This window comes from Chionomys nivalis, chromosome 3 (assembly GCF_950005125.1).
Source record: "Chionomys nivalis chromosome 3, mChiNiv1.1, whole genome shotgun sequence".
Taxonomy (NCBI): domain Eukaryota; kingdom Metazoa; phylum Chordata; class Mammalia; order Rodentia; family Cricetidae; genus Chionomys; species Chionomys nivalis.
The window spans coordinates 109,027,832-109,044,468 of record NC_080088.1 but is presented as its reverse complement, the minus strand read 5'-3'; the positions used below and the strand labels follow the sequence as shown (position 1 = coordinate 109,044,468).

Sequence of the window (16,637 nt, the reverse complement as noted above, 5' to 3'; positions counted from 1 at the left end):
CAGTGCAGGATGGGTTCCAAAGCCAAGCCATCGACGCAAGGCTCTGTCTGACGCAGCACACTTAGAAGACGCAGGGAAACACCAGCCACGCCATGTGGCTGAGCCCCACTTCCTGGACCAGCTGGACCAGGCTGTCTTTCACAGCGGCTCATCCTTGGGACCAGGCATGAGATGACCCAGCCCATACCCCCCACCGTGCACAAACACACACAGCAGGTCCCCATCCCTGATCTAAACACTCCCACATAATAGGCCACAAGAACAAAGGCCATGGACTGTGAAACACAATCACAGAAACATCCAGAGGCGGGGAGAATCCACCCACCAAGACCGTCTACAGGGCTGGGAGAAACCATCCGAATGACTCCTTCACAGACGTAGGGATCTTTCCAGGAGGATGACAGATGGGGTGGGGTTCGACACCCTGACCAGTAGATACTATCCTACTGGTTCCTCAACAGATGCAGACAGTGCCCGGCAGCTGGCAGAGCAGCCTCTAAGTGTTAAGTGACTTTGCTTGTTCACCCTCCTGAGGACAGACAAGCCCTGAACCCAACAAGAAACCAGGTGGCAGTTTAGTTCTCTCCCCAGACTCTCCCTAGTCCGTCAGTCAATCTGTCTGTTGTCAGTCAGAGTCTCCCCAGCCAAGGCAGCCAGACTCCACTGAGTCAGTCACTCTGCCTTGTCCCATGCCTAGGCAGAAAGCTTCAAGGGAGCAGTAAGACATGTTCGGTTTCTGACATAAAGACCTGTCACAAGAGGCCTGGGAAGGGGAACCCAAGGCTGATTTCTTCCAGTTCCAACAGAGGTCTGTGGCCAGACAAGCCAGACACAGCAGCAGGTACCAGACCAGAGTCAGGGGAACAACAGAAGGTGGCTGGAACTGCAGAGCAGGGAAGGTGGGCTTGCTCTCTGCCGGTCTTGGACCTGCAGGGGGTGTGGGGTGGGATGCTCAGAGTCACACACACTGTCCCTCAAGCACTCTAAGAAGCATGGAACATGGTGATGGCAACCACCTGGGCTGAGCTCAGCCTGAAGCTACCAAACCTGAATTTCCTTACAGGTACAAGAGTTAGTGCTTGTGCTGGTGCCCCAAGTCCCAACCACCCAAGGACCTTTCCAAGAAGGTTCTCAGTGACATACTGAAGTCCCCTAAAACAAAGCTCAATGAATTCCCAAGCACTGGGAAGCCTAAGCAGGAGGGCACTGCCAAACAGTGGGGAGCCAGACACTCCTCGCAAACCCTGCTCCTGCCTCCAGCTGGACTCCACACAAACCACGTTTGCGTTTGTGCTGAAGAGCCATACATTCCATCCACACCCACCCAGTCCCCCTGGAGCCTGGCTCCAGCCCAGCTGGGGCCCAGGCAGGGGAGAGAGCAACAGATGGTGGGACAGAGACAGGGACACACCATCAGGCAGAGAGGCAAAGCAGAGACCCGAAAGGGGGTGTGTGCTGGCTAGCTTTACGTCAACTCAATGCAAGTTATAGTATCTAAGAAAGGACTCTTGATTGAGGAAATGCCTCCGTAAGATCGGCTGAATACGAGTCTGGGGGCATTTTCTTAATTAGTGATTGGTAGGGGAGGGCCCAGCCATTGTGGATGCTGCCCTCCCTGGACTGGTAGTCCTAGGTCATATGAGAAAGCAGGCTGAGCAAGTCATGGGAAGCAAGCAGCACTCCTCCATGGCCTCTGTATCAGGCCCAGCCTCCATCTTCCTGCCCTGCTTGTTCTTATTCTAACCTCATGTGATGATGAAGAGCGATGTGGACCCATAAACCAAACAAACCCTTTCATCCCCAAGTGGCTTTGGTCATGGTGTCTCATCACAGCCACAGAAACCGTAAGATAGGCTAACAAGAACATGAGCCACAAGTGGCCTCACTGGGTGACTGTGAGGACAAGACCCTCAGAAGAGCCCGAGGCTAGGAATGCGACAGCTGGTGACAGCAGAAAATGACAGTTTCCCATGGATATAAAACCCAGAGCTGGTCCTGGGACTCCCACCTGCTACCCAGTCATGGAGACCTACCATTAAGACACCATGCACAGCCCCTCCTCCTGCCTCCTACGAAGCCCAGGAGAGCGAGCTCAGGGGCTCTAGGATGGGGAGGAAGAGCCTCTCCCCAGGAGCTGCCTACCTGAGTCCCATCCCCGAATTCTAGCTCTCAGCCTAAGTTACAAACAGGAAGACCTTGGCACGTGACAGATTCTGCAGACACTCACTCAGTGCCAGCCTTTCGTCCTTGCAGCCTTCCTGGGCATACCTTCTCCTGCTGGCCGTCCCATACAGGACCCCGCCTAGGCTGGGGATGCTTGACTCACCCTCTTTGGGTACAAGGCAGCGACGAAGACCTCACCCTACTGCCCCAAATGGCCACTCTCTCTCTCTCAAGCCTAGTCCCTCTCTCTCTCAAGCCGCCGCCACGCCCACAGTGGTCAGATGTCCCTCTCAGCTTCCTGTCAGCACTAAAGGCAGTCCTCCTGGACATGGAGACACCCAGACTGTCAAACACAGAACAGGAAATGGCCATCATGGTGGCACTAGTCACAGGAATCAGGACCTCTGAGGGGAGAAGGGAGAAGAGGGATAGACAGACGGTAGAAGTGGGTGGACGGATGAATGGAGCAGCAATGGGGGAGGGGGGGATATGGCAACAGAGCATGTGTGGAGGCTGGATGGTAACTGGACCGGGCAGGTGGGAGGTGGGTGGGTGGACAGACAAAGGTATGGCAGAAGGGGAAGAAGGAAGAGAAGGGGGCAAGCACTGGGAGAAAGGGATGGTGGGGAGGGAAGGAATAACATTTGGGCAGAAGAGATGCCGGAGAACAGAAGTTGGAGCGAGCAGGTCACCACGGCATAGAGCTGGAGGACAGCCCAGTGGCCACACCTGTCCCAAGTCCAGACTCAGTACGGTCAGAAGAGTTCTGTGCCAAGGAGACGTCACAACATCCCATCAGGGGCTCCCAAACAGCTTTGGGTACCTATTGCCACCAGTCCAGCAAGCCTTTGAGGGAAACACAGGGGAACCAGGCACACAACAGCCAGTGTCTAAGTCTAGGGGTGGGGCCGGGTCAGGTTTGAGAAACCACAAAGATGGCATGGAGAGACAATGTCAGGGCTCGGCCACACCAGACCTCATGGTCATTTGAAATAGATCTGAACTTTCCTGTGTGGGAAAGGAGCTCTGGGACCCAGACAGGACCCAGTGGTAGAGAGGGCAGAAGCAGGCAGCAGGGGCAGGTGAGACAGGCCACTGCCAGTTAAGGTGATGATGCCCCAGAGCAACTGAGGCCAACACAGGCTAGACTGTGGCTAGACCTGGCGTCTGCATGGCAGGATATGGGTGCTGGCAACAGGCTGAGTGGGTAGAAGAGAAAGCGGGCAAGGGGGGTTCTGGAGCAGGAGAGAGAAAGAGAACTCAGGTGAATATCAGTCTGTAACTGACAGACGTCAGTCTGTAACTTCCAGTGATAGTTCGGGTGGGGAATAAGAACTACCTCAATGTCAGAGAAGCAAAGTCCATGTACATCCCCCTAAGATCCCAGGTACTGCCTTACGTCACCAGAAAGGGTCACAGTAACCAAGCAGAGCAGGGCTGGAGGGAATGGGACAAGAACATTCCAAAGCTCATGCCGGTACCTTTACTCTGCTACAGAGGCTGGAGTTTGGCCTTGTCACCTGGTCCAGCCTTTAGGAGTGTGTGCAAGGCTCACAGCTGAACCCTCTATCCAGCTGGCCCGAGTCATCTACTACAGGGCCTGACTAACAGGAGCAAGCGAGGCTCAGAGAGGCCCTAAGCCCGGGGAAGCACAGCAACCGCATGGGGACAAGAAAACGGACAGAAGAGCTGGGCGATGGTGGCGCACGCCTTTAATCCCAGCACTCGGGAGGCAGAGGCAGGCGGATCTCTGTGAGTTCAAGGCCAGCCTGGTCTACAAGAGCTAGTTCCAGGACAGGAACCAAGAAGCAATGGAGAAACCCTGTCTCGAAAATCAAACAAAAAAAAGAAAAAAGAAAAGAAAACAGACAGAAGACTTAGATCAAGCCCAGCCCAGAACCACAGGCCTGTCATGGGAGCTACATGCAAGGCCTCCCTGGACTACAGAGTAAGTTCTAGACCAGCCTGACTTAGCAAGACCCTATTTAGGAAAACAAAAAACAAACAGAAAAAGTAAAGAAGGCTGAAGAGACAGCTTCATGGGTAGAGTGCTGGTCTAACAGGAACAACAGCAGACAGCGCCAAGCTCCACCCCCAGCACAGCCGGGTGGGTGACAGAACGGGGCTGAGAGAAGGAGGACCACTACCTCACAGAGTCCGGGGCATCCCCACAGGGACAGGGCCCACCCCGACTCTGCTCTGGGGCTCCTCAGGACCACGTGGCTGCAGATGTAGACCCGTCTAGCCCACCTACTATCCAAGAAGCCAGTTAGACCTGGGCAGCAGCAGGGCTGTCAGTTCACCAGAGGCCCTCAACTGCAGGCCCTGACACGTTAGGTGCCACCCCCGCTCCGTCCTGTCTCATCTTCAGGAACACTAGAGTCCCCTTCCCCAGTGTTCAAACATGGGGCAGTCCTGGCTGTCCAGCCTGTTACATGAAGCCGGGAGTTCCAAGCCACTGTGTCATACAAGAGGTTACCTACGCAGCCCAGTACCGATGGGGCAGAGAAAATGTGCTACGGTGGACACGAGGCTGATTTCAGGCCGGTCAGTTCCTGGCCCTCTGCTCCACGGCTTCGCAGGCCCTCACTCCCACTTCCCAGTAATTCTGCACAGTGCTAACAGTCATACAGGGGGTCCTGGCACAGGGTCTGTGCACACTCCTGCCAGCTAGAGATACCTTTCCCAATTCTTCCCATCACCCATGCCTACTCTCCTTGCCTGACTGCAGCCCCAGCGCTCAGTCCCACTCACACTCATGCCAGAGCTGACCTCACTCCTTCTGCCCAGCCTTTCTCTGCCTCCACCCCCAGCCCGTTCTTGCCCACAGCAGCAGCGGCAGCAGCAGAACGGCCCATCAGTCTGGCTGGGGTGTACCTTGGTAAGGTCTTCAGTCCCACTGGGCTGCCCAGTGGCCAGCAGGGGCGATGGACGCAGCAGGGTATCGGGTAGCAGCTCCAGGCGTGGGCGCTTGCTCTCTGTGAATTCTACGTCAGGTTTGCCCAGCTCAGGCAGGAAGGTGCGAGACTCGGGGCGCAGGTGGAGCTCCTGAGACCTGTAAGAGGCCAGGGACACAAACCACACAGGAGATAGAGGCTCGAGATCAAGACTCCAGGTGTCCACCTAGCCAGGTTCTCACGAGGAGCCTTGTTACTTGTTACAATACTCTGTCTTCCCTAGCAGGAGGGGACATGGTCTTGATTCATGAGGCCTTGTGGTAACTGCCCAGCCTGAATCACTCATTGCAGCCTCAAGTCCCCACAGACCCTCCTGAGCTACCAAGAATGCAAAAAGACACAGGCCTGAGAAGCACTATGGGGATCGAGCAAAGAACAATACACCCAACTCTATTCCTTCGCAGACATCACTAGCTGATCACAGCACCTCTGCTGTTACACCTGGTCTAGCCAGCAGGTGGAGAGCTCCGAGTTTCCTGTCTCTTAACCAAGCTCCTCAACCCTGGGTCATAGCTGCCTCCTCTTCCTGCAAGTTCACAGCCCCGGCTCCTGGGAGATCACAGCCCTGTCATGACTCTAGAATGCCATCAGGAGCACATAGTACTAGGAAGGTCTGGACCCCCACCCCCACCCCCACCCCCACCCCCGGCAGCGTTACCCACAAAAAGTCATCATACCTGAGAGACACCACACCCAAGACAAAGAGCCACAGTTTCTCCTCACCTTTCACTCCCAGGCTGGAACTCGGACAGCAGTGAGGGCCGCCTCCTCTGTGGCTGGATGATGGAGCCAGGTGACAGGTGAGAGGCGTAGTCACGAGGGTGGTGTTGGTACTCGAGCAGCCCCACGTCCTGCGGAAGAAACAGAACGGTAAGCAAGTGCAGGAGCAGCAGCAGCTTCCTTGCCACCCTGCACCAAGAGGCTCAGGTGCATTCCCAGCCTACATCTTTCTAGACACAACTGCCAGAGTGATGTTCCCACCATGCTGAGTCCCGTCCAGCTGCAGGGCTGAAAAATCATAATGCTGGACTCTATACCTCCCCACAAGGCTTCACCAGGACCTGTAGCGCTCCGGTTTTACCCTACTGTCCACGAGGCTTCACCAGGACCTGTAGCGCGCCAGTATTACCCTACTGTCCAGCTGGTACACTAAAGCCCGGGGGAGGGGGATTAAACATGGCCCCTCCAAGTCCACAGGCTGAACAGCCAGCTTGCAAACCCCACCTTTACCACTGCCCGCAGCATTCAGCTGCTGGTTTAGAGAAAGAACCATAGAGAATGAGTCATTTATCCCAGGCCCTGCCTACGGACACAGGGTTGGGAACTGCCTAGCGGTGGACTGGTTAGCATTAAGTACCCCTTGAGACCCCAGGTATCTTTGTGGATGGGGATCCCTGTGAGAGCCAGGCTCAGGCACTCCAAGGAAGGGAGGGCTAGCCAGTGCACACAGGGCTAGAATGATGGCCTATAAACCCAGGTCTCAGTCAAGCAGCTGTTCTAGAGCCCCGCCCACCATGGAGAAGAACAGCTGGCACACACAGTATGGGGAGGGAGGGAGAAGCTGTACCCTCTCACTTTGAGCAGTGCCAGGATTTCACTGGTCTGGCCAGGCTTGGGTCGTCATGGTCCATGGACAAGGCCTCGACCCTGGCCTACCCTTGCAGCAAGAATGCTGGGGGTCAACATCGTGGACAAGTTCCCCCAGCCTTGACGTCTGAACTCAGTGTTGGGCTCCCACGGCTCACTAGCATCCTCAGTCTTAACCTGGATCCCACAGTTCCTAACTAAAGCCTTCCTACATTTTTCTCATGGGCCAAGATCACCTCATCTCTATGGGAAAATGAGAGAGGAGGACCGGGGGGGGGGGGGGGGGCAACTGTGCACATCTAATTGGAAAAACAAGACAGGCTTCCAATCTGTACTGTCTGCCTAGACGCTTGGTTTCATTGCATGGCAATCGATTAGTGATGTCTAACTAGGTTATAGCTACAGAGAGCATGGACTATAGATAAGTTAATTTTCTTTTATCATATTTTCTTCTCTCTCTCAAGACAGGGTTTTTCTGTTTAGCCCTAGCTGTCCTGGAACTCGCTTTGGTAAACCAGGCTGGCCTTGAACTCACAGAGATCCACCTGCCTATGCCTCCTAGGTGCTGGAATCAAAAGCCTGTGCCACCTTACCCCACCCCCCAGCCTTTTTTGTCCTTATTATTTTGTTTGCTTCAGATTTTATCTTTAATTATGTGCCTGTGTATATATCTATGTGTATATGCACTTGAATGCAATGTCCACACAAGTCAGAGAGAACATTGGCTTTCCCTGGAGCTGGAGTTAGAAGCGGTTGTGAACTCCTGGACGTGGATGCTTGAAACCAAGCTCAGATCATCTGAAAGAGCTGCATAGACTCTCAACTGCTGAGTGTCTATCTAGTCACTGGCCGTGTCTTAAAACAGTTCTTAATCAGTGGCACCAGTCAAATGCGCTGAGGGTACAGAAGCAGCTGGGTTCCTGTTCGGGAAGAGTGAGCAACCTCAGAGACCAAACTGTGAGGGAAGGAGCTGGGGGGACCTTGCAAAAGACCCCAGAGAACTGTGGAGTCGAATCCATGGGAAGGACACGGCTACCACGACGAGCCTACAAGGAGGCCAAGAGGAAAGTCCCAGAGAGGACCCTGAGGGGAAGACTGTCTCAAGTTACCAGAGCCAAGCCCTTTGCACAAGTGGACTGACTAAAGTGACCCCCGAGGCAGTCACAGAGGGGGAACATGGTGGGTGGTCTGATGGGCCCAGGGAGCAAGAGCAGCTCCTCTGGGTCACAGAGCAGGGAAATGGGACAGCCACAGGTGGCAGGCCCTAGTCTACCCCACAGATGATTACAGCAGGCCTGACTCAGGAGACAAGGGTCACCCCAGTCCCTGTATATTTCCATAGCAAACAGAACAAGTGGGGAGCCCCAAGAAGCACACAGTACTCCAGAACAAGTTCAGCAGAGAACCACACAAGATCAGAGAAGGCCACTCCTGTGAACCCCAGATCCATAGGTCACTCCTAAACAATGCTCATTCCTACAGAGCCTCACCTCGGGGCTCTCACTCGGCCTGGAGCACAGCTTGTCCAGGAGGAGCCTGTCCTGTCCCTCCTCTTGGGTCCCAACTCCATTGTCAATATCTGGCTCCCCACTTAAATATGCCCCCCTCACCTCATCTTCACTCACTATTCCCCAAGAGAACGTCAGCTCCCCAAGGCAAGAGGGTTTCTTAGCCTTCACAGCTCTGTCCCCAGGGCTTTGAAGCTGGCAGGTGACAAACCTAACCAGCATTGTTGAACAAATGAATGAATGAGAAGTTAACGAGTGAGCAAGGGAGTTAATGAAGGACTAAATAGAGGAGGATCCTAAGACAGAGCTGTGACGTGTGCAGGTGGTACAGGACCCCTTGGTGTGCCCACACACCCAGGACATCAGCCCAAGCCAGCATCCAGTTCCACCATGCCCTATGAGGCACAGCAGAGTTTGTGTCCAACTGGACAACAACCCTCAGGTCCATCCCATAGCAGAGTCAGCCAGCGAGGCCCAAGGCCAAGGCTAGGGACAGACAACTTCATCACACATCCCTGGCACACATTTTGTCAAGCACTGACCTGCAGGTACATGGCTCTTGCACCCATCGCCAGCAGCATGGAGCCAGAGGTGGGAGTAACAGACTGGGATCTGGGCAGCAAAGCCTGAGGCTTACAGGAAGCATGTTACCCCTGGATGACAGGAGGGGACTGACTCGCTGATGCTGCAGGTGTGTGTGTTGGGGAGGATCTACAGTCAGGGCTCCTACAGTAGCATCACACAGAGTTCATTCAGCTCACGTCCCAAGCGTGATGTCATCTCAGAGAGAAGCCCAGCATTTTATAAAGCACCTCACCTGTCTGAAGTGAGAGGGCAGATCCTCCAGGAAGAAAGGCCTACTAGTGTATGTACAAATGGCCTAGACCCAAACATTATGTTCCCCAGGCCCAAGGCGCCAGACTGAGCTGATCATCACTCCAGGGCTGAACACATGACTCCTTAGAATGTTGTTTTCTCCTTTGGGGCATCAGCCTTGCTGCGCCTCCATTTCTCCCGTTCTCTGGCCTCTCTTTCCCAAGATGTAAGTGTTAAGCATAGCACAGTTTCTCATAGCTGTGCTCTACCGGCCTTTGAGCACAGAGAGGGGGAGGAATGGGTTGGGGTGGGGAGTGGAGAGGCGGTTGACTTGAGGAAGGCTTGGGAGATGAGGTGGGGAGGCTGAAAGAAGGGGCTGTAGGAAGGTTGGGCTAATGAAGAAGGGGGGAAGGAACGTGGGTCAGGGGAGGGTCATGGGAAAGCTACAAAGAGACCAGGGACTCCAGATCACAGACCCCAGCCTTCGTCAAGCCAGCAGAGAGAAACTAAGAAGCCTGGATACCCACTAGACCCTCATGGTCCCCAGGGATCAGCAGAGTTCTGCTGATGGCCCAGCAAGGGCTAGAGGCCAAAGAGTAAGCATGTCCCCTGGTAAGGAGCACGTGGACCCTACCAGGGGAGAGACATGTTCCAACCTGTAGCTATCCCATCAGGTCACACTCACCCCAGCGGGGTTAGTAACCACTAGGTCCTGCTGGCAGCATCCTGCGTCACCAATGGCCCAGCAGGAGATCAGAAGGTGCCTAGGGTCAGCTGGTGACCCTAAATGCTGGGGAAAGGTCACAAATGGGGTGAAGAGCAGGAGGCAGGTGGGAGGGAGAGCACTACAGCAGCTAGAAGACACCCTGAGGCTGGGCACGCACGGAGAAAGTAGGCGAGCAATATGAATGGAGGAGGACAAGAAGGAAGCCCCAGGCATCAGCCTGGAGGGCAGGGGGAGCCCCAGGCAGGGCCTCTCCAGGAAATGGCTTGAACAGTATCAAGTTATGGTGGCAGCAGACAGCCACATGAGGGCATGCATAGGCATTCTTGTGGGTGCTCTAGTCACCCTACTTTACAGGTGGCAGAATTGAGAGCTCCTAACATTAAATGGGCCACTGGGTTCCCAGCTGGCCACTGGTGATGGCTGTGAGGCAGTACCTCAAACAGCAGATGGTAACTAATGGTGGCATATAAGCTGGGGGCCAAGGACTGTGGGATCCCAACACTGCGTGGCTGCCCCTGGGTGATGGCAAGGGCTTGCCTTCTCCCCACAAGGCCCTGACGCTCTGAGAAAGTCGTCTGTGCACTACACGGCAGACACCCTTCACCACAGCTGCTCTACACCTAGGCCCTCAGTTCTTGGAGAGCCACTGTGCATGGCACCTTGAGGCCAGACCCTGGGGGCTCACGGGAAAACATACTTCACTCAATTAGAGATATCTCCCACACAGATACAGCTCTGTCACAGAAACGAACCACACCATCCAGGAGGGATAGACATGAGCCTAGAGACACATACACAAGCAAGGCAACTCCCACCCAACAAGGGCTTATACAGCTCACACCCCTTCAGCCAACAGCTAGAAGCACGGTATACAAGAGGCATATAATAAAGGTCCACAGCGAAGACTCAAAGGCCCAGCCCCCTGCATGCTCTTCAGTAAGAGAGGGGGGACAGGACCCTGGCAGGGGCAGACACTTGGCCTCAGCCTTACAGTCAAATAAGCACCAAGACCTTGAGGGTTAGGAAGAAGGGGGTGTGACCTCGGTCTCCCTCCTCAAAACCACCTCAGTCCCAAACCAAGCAGAAACGAGTCTGACTGGGAAAGTGGTGTACACCACAGGTGCCCCACTGCGCATGCCAACTCCACTGTCAATCAAGATACAACAAAGCGTCCACTCAGTCTAGCCCCAGCCTAGACCGTCCCACACTGGAATAAGGACTTGCTAATGTAACCCAGACTGGTCTCAAAGTCACAATCCTCCTGCCTCCACTTCCACAATGCTGAGATTACAGGCCTGCATCACTACCCCTGGCTGTCACCAGTGTCCCTACTGTGACCAAAGCAACAGGGGCATGGCAGCCTGGTTTCAGAAGATGCGTGAGAGCAGCAGAAGTGGTACTGGGCAGACGTGCCCCTTACCGTGTGGGACCGGGCTATCTGCACCGGGTAGGAGATGCCATGGGGCGGATAGCGGGGTTCAGCAGCCCGCCATGTCTGTGCCACAGGCTGTGTCGATCCTGACATGGTGGTGGGGTCCAGGTAGCCTCTGAAGCTCAATACACTCTTGACCACAGCTAGGACTAAGGACTGGTCTCGGTCATCTGATGGCAGGCGACCTGGTCACAGGTGCCTGTGGAGAAAAGAGAAAACAAGTTGAGCCTGAGGCAGCTGGTCCACAGCCACAGAGGCCTAGTCCTTTCTCCTGCCTGAGCCTCTCCCCACTGACAGCCCAAAGCCACAATGCCTTGCCTACCTTCCTTTCACAAGCCATATCCCCACTAGCCAGGGCCTCGACCAGCAGACTTGGGGGCCTCCATTGTGGAAAACATACCCACAGCCGTCCGACGGCTCCCACACCCACCTCCGTCATCCAGCTCACTCCACAGCTGGGACTTTCCAGGTCTCCAGGGCAAAGTTCTCCAAAAGCCCCTGGCAACTCCAGCTCACAGCTGCTGGGCCTGTCCCTGGATCGTGTGCTAGCAGCGCAGTACACACCAATGACCTACCATGGGTCACAGGGTGACCCAGGCAAAGCCTGTCTGCCCTGTCGACCTCAGCCAGAGACTGCTGTGTAATGCGGACAGAACATACATGTGGTTGACCAGGTGCCACTAGGAGTCAGGGAACTGGAGGCTGAGGGCCACATCAGGGACATCCAGGACCAGACACAGGCATCCGGGACAGGAGGGCACCAAACAGGTCCCGGATGCATAAATGCTACCTTCCAGGCCAGAGTCTCCAAGGCTAATAGAGGAAAAGCTCTGAGAATATCCCAGTGGTCTCAAGGATGGGAACCTGGAGGCTGCAAGAGCCAAGAGTGTGGGAAGACTGAGCCCCTCCCCACGGTCCTTCCCTTCCCTACCTGTCCCTCAGGCAAAACTCCCTTTTCACACTGCACCCCAGAGCAAGGCTGGGGCTTGGATAAGGGGTCAAGGACAAAGAGACTGACCAGTTCCCTATAATTTCATCCTGACCCTTCCTCATAACTGCCCTCCAAGCAGCAGATGGCCGAGGTCGGCCAGTGAAAGGTCTCACGTAGAGAAACAAAGCAGTGAAGGTGAAGATGGCAGGTCCAAAAGCCACAGGCCTCCAGTCTGGAGGTCCTGACTACGTACCAACTACCAACTACGTAGGTCGGACCCAACCTACCAGTGTGAACTTCACATTCAAACCCTGACTCCTAGAAGGGTCATGTGACCCAGACATGCCAATCAGACTGTTGGGGAGGGAGGCAGCGACTGGCACCTGAGGACCCAGTGAAACGTCATCCCTGAGCTCCCCGAGCTGGAATGGCTTTACTCAGACGCCCTGGCTGACTCTGTCACCTGCTATCAAGAACTCCGGCTCACAATGACTACCTACCACCAAAATGAGACGTGTCACACGACACTGAAGAACAGAAGAGCCAACGTGGCAGCTGTGCTGTGCCTTAGGCAAGGGGCTGCCTTGGGAGGGGCAGGGGCAAAAACAAGTCTACACCACACCTCCTGCCTGGTTTCGGAGCTGGCGGCACCACCAGTGCAACCCCACCCTGAGGCTGACCTCTGTCCTGTGTCACACAGACACCGTGAAAGGCCTCAAAACCGCTATTTGATTTGGGGACACGCGGAAAGGCTGGGAGGCGGAAATGACCCTCAGTGTCTATTCTCTTTGCCTGTGGAAATATAGGCACGGAGCCCACAGGCTCTAGAGGCTGAGAGAATGCCTCTCTAGGCCACCTCTGGGGAACCTCATGCCTCGGCCTGGCTTGGCTGGCTTCCACCCCAAAATTCATAGGACATCCACTGAGAACATGGGAGCTGCATCATCCAGGGTCATCCCGCCAACCCCTTTCCAGTGTCCCCACATAAAGGGAAGCCCCAAAGCCAGAGACAGTAGGGACCCCATCCCATGAGTTTATCTGACCCACAGTTCACCTCTTTTACTCTCAGCCTCATTTGTAGCCCAATTGGAAAACAAACACAAATTAGGAAAACAATTTGGCAGGTTCTCAAATCCTGAAATACAGAATTACTGAGGATCTGCAACCCTGCTTCCAGGCACCTGAAGAACTGACAGAGTCAGACAGACATGCATGTTTAGAACGACCCCGTTCTCAACAATCACAAGACAGAAACGTTCACCAGCATGGCCAGCCCATTCGGTGCAAACGCTATTTAGCCAAAATATAAAATTAAAATAAAATATATAGACCGGGAATACTGACATAGGGCACACCAGACGACTGCAGGGTGTTAACACTCGGTAAAGAGCCAGACACATAAAACTAAATACAGTATGTGACCAAGTCACACAAATGTCCACAGAGGCACAGCGCAGGTCAGAAAGGAAAAGGGTGGGTACCCAGATCCCAAATGGGTTCCAAACAGGCTTTGGAACAGTGCTGAGAGGAAGGAAACAGAGTGTCCAGGTGGGGCGCAGCCATCACCACAGCAGGAGCCCAGAGGGGAGACTAGAAGTTGTGTATCTGAGAAGGCCACTGAATTAGATGGAGGGAGGTCACTCAAGGCCCCACAGAGAGATTCTGTTCCAGGAGCAATGGGGAGCCCCCGACAGGGCTGAGGGACAGTACACCGTCAGTGTTTTGTCATGGGTAACACAGCTGTCAAGCCACTATAAGCGTCCAAGCTAGAGACAGACTGTGGGATGGGGCGGCAGCAACAGGGAAGAAAAATGAGCAGATGGCACAGCATTGGGCAGGAGGCAGACAGAAGCCTTACAAGCTTGCAACAGGGAAGGGACATCTTCACACACCTCATAGCGGAGTGGCTGCAGCCCGAGGACAGCAGGTTCCTGGCGGCATAGCCTGCCAGGAGGAACCTGTCTAGGCAGTGCCAAGGGAGGAGCTTGGAGGGCAACAGGCTCTCAGTAAGGCAATCTCAACAGAGCAGCTTCTGTAGAACAAACAATGTCACCCTACAAGGGCACGGACTGGCTGAACCGAGGGTGTGCGCCACTACAGTCACAGCCTATGGCAGAGACATCCTCCAAGGACATCCCTGTGCAGCACCCACCTTAGGTGACATGTATGCCCACATCCCTTGCCCACTTCTTTCTCCTCATGGTGCTGGCTGGCTGGCATAACCGGTGCTGAGCAAAGGACTGTGCCCAGCAGAGGTGGGCCAGCTCCAGTTTTGTAAGGGCCCACCTTTGTTCCCACCCCAAGGCAGCAACCTCCTTGTAGGACTGCAGGCAGGTATGTGGCACTTGGGGACACAGCCTGTCAGTGGCCTGGCTCAGACATGGAGATGGAATAATGCAGAACAGCAGGACAGCAGAGAGAGGCTCATAGGACGCGCTGTGTGCGGCACCAGCCTGCTGCTTCCTGCTAACAGACAGCACCCAATGACACCAAACTTACAGCAGGACAGGTGGTGACAGGGGCTCCCCAGAATTGGAATGTGTGTGGCAGGCAGAGGCCAGAGCTCACATCTACCATAGGAGCCAGAGTCTTTGGGAAGGCTGACAGGTTCTCTTGGCAGGGGCCCCCAGGAGGACATGGTATAGCCCAGTTTCCACAGACGTCAAGAGCCTTGTGGACAGGAACCACAATGGCCATCTACCTGTCAGATCTGCCTCCATGCTCCCATGTTTCTGTGGGAGCCTGAGGCGGCCAGGCACACCACACTGCCACATGAGGAGTGTGACTTCCAGTGATGCCTTTTATGGGGGTTTCTGAGGCTCCTGTTCAAACCTAGGCATTGGTGCAACCTTTTTTTTTTTTTTTTTTTTTTTTTTTGGATTTTCGAGACAGGGTTTCTCCGTAGCTCTTTGGTTCCTGTCCTGGAACTAGCTCTTGCAGACCAGGCTGGCCTCGAACTCTCAGAGATCCGCCTGCCTCTGCCTCCCGAGTACTGGGATTAAAAGCGTGCGCCACCACCGCCCGGCGCATTGGTGCAACTTTAAAGGCTCTGACACCATGCCCCACATCATCCTCCCACCACACAGGACTCTTCCTCCCCAACTCCAGCCCCTGCCGGGATCAAGCGCATAGCCAAAGCAATGGAGAAGGAAGGCCAAAGCACAATCTCTTGGTCACTAAGTAGAAATGATGCCAAGAAAAGCCGCCTAATCCTAGACAGTTCCCCTTTCGACAGAACCACATAAACTACTGTCCCAATGGCTAGAACAGGTTCTGACACCAACTCCACCCTTTTGCTGTTGTGCAACCTTGAACTGGGTACAGACTTCTCTGTGCTTAGCTGGGAGGCCTCGCGGACAAGCTATCTATGAAGAGGTACAGGCCCGTCTTTACCTCTAGAAATGCACTGTTCACTGTCAGGGGGAAGCCTCCAAATCCCCCAGCTTCCGTGTGGCTTCCCAGGGCCCACTTCCTACACTACAACAGCTAGTCCCCATCATGGCCCCACTCGTGTATGAATGTGGTGAAGGCTGTGAGCCTGTCACCAAGCACACCTGAACCGTTCAACAGATGGGAAAACCAAGGCACAGGGAGCAGCTCTCCTCTACCCAGGATCACACAACACCCTCCGGCCTTGGCTACTTAGGCACTGAAGAAATCTAGTTAAGCAGGCCACAGATTCTGGCCCCAGCTTAGCCACATGGGTGTCCCTGGGCTGTGGCTAGCCAAGGGCTCCTGCCAAGGCAGACAGAGCCACTTCTTCCTCAGGGCTTCCCTTGCACTTAGTTTGATTACTGTGCATGTGCACGCACGCAGAGACCAGAGGCCAAGTTTGGGTGTCATCCCTCCTTGGGACCTGGAGTTCCCTGAGGAGCTAGACCCATCAGCCTGCCTTACCTCCCCAATGCTGCAATCACAAGTACATGCTATCATGCCTGGCTTTTCTCCATGGGCTCCAGCGATGGAATTGGCAAGACAAGCACTTCACTGACTGGAGCATCTCCCCAGTCCACTACTGAGGGCAGCTAAACCATAGCCAGTAATTTTCAGGCATGCAGTTTTCAGGCCCCACTCCAGGTCCCCAGCCATTCTGGGTAGCCTCGGGTTGCTATCGGCCCTCTCCTCCATCTGGCCATGGTGGTGGCCACTTCGCCCACAGAGAAGAAGAATCAGACAATGGGCTGGGGTATAGATGTGGCAGGGTGGGGTGGGGGCTGGGTAGAGACACTAGCTGAGGGGCTCTAACAGTCTTGCCTACTCTAGGTTCTGGTACAGTGACTGCCAGGGAAGCAGGTCACTAGACAGAACCACTTGAGACACAGGCCTGCCTCTCAGCAGGGACACAGCCTGAGACCCAGGTCCTTATAGGCTGGGCAGCCAGGCCTGGGTCCTTCTGCACAAGAGACTCCAAAGGGGACACAGAAGCAGGTGGCCAGAGAAAAACAGTGCCAACTAGAATGCGGAAGCAAAGAGTTGAGGAGCATGGGGGAGGGGTTTCAGGACAGAATTTCACAGG

At 54.8% G+C, this 16,637-nt stretch overlaps 1 protein-coding gene across 10 annotated transcripts in view; it reads right to left on the bottom strand.

Annotated features, from left to right (window-relative positions):
• The window catches only part of Ncor2 (nuclear receptor corepressor 2), a 157,721-nt gene that overhangs the window by 93,992 nt on the left and 47,092 nt on the right, over nt 1-16,637 (bottom strand). For all 10 annotated transcript variants that reach the window (XM_057765917.1, XM_057765920.1, XM_057765913.1 and 7 more), the window contains 3 exons: nt 11,179-11,389; nt 5,844-5,971; nt 5,041-5,218 (listed from right to left, as the gene is read on the bottom strand). In XM_057765917.1, the coding sequence (XP_057621900.1) occupies nt 5,041-5,218; nt 5,844-5,971; nt 11,179-11,283 (411 nt within the window). In that variant the 5' untranslated portion in view covers nt 11,284-11,389. The remainder of the gene's footprint in view (nt 1-5,040; nt 5,219-5,843; nt 5,972-11,178; nt 11,390-16,637) is intronic.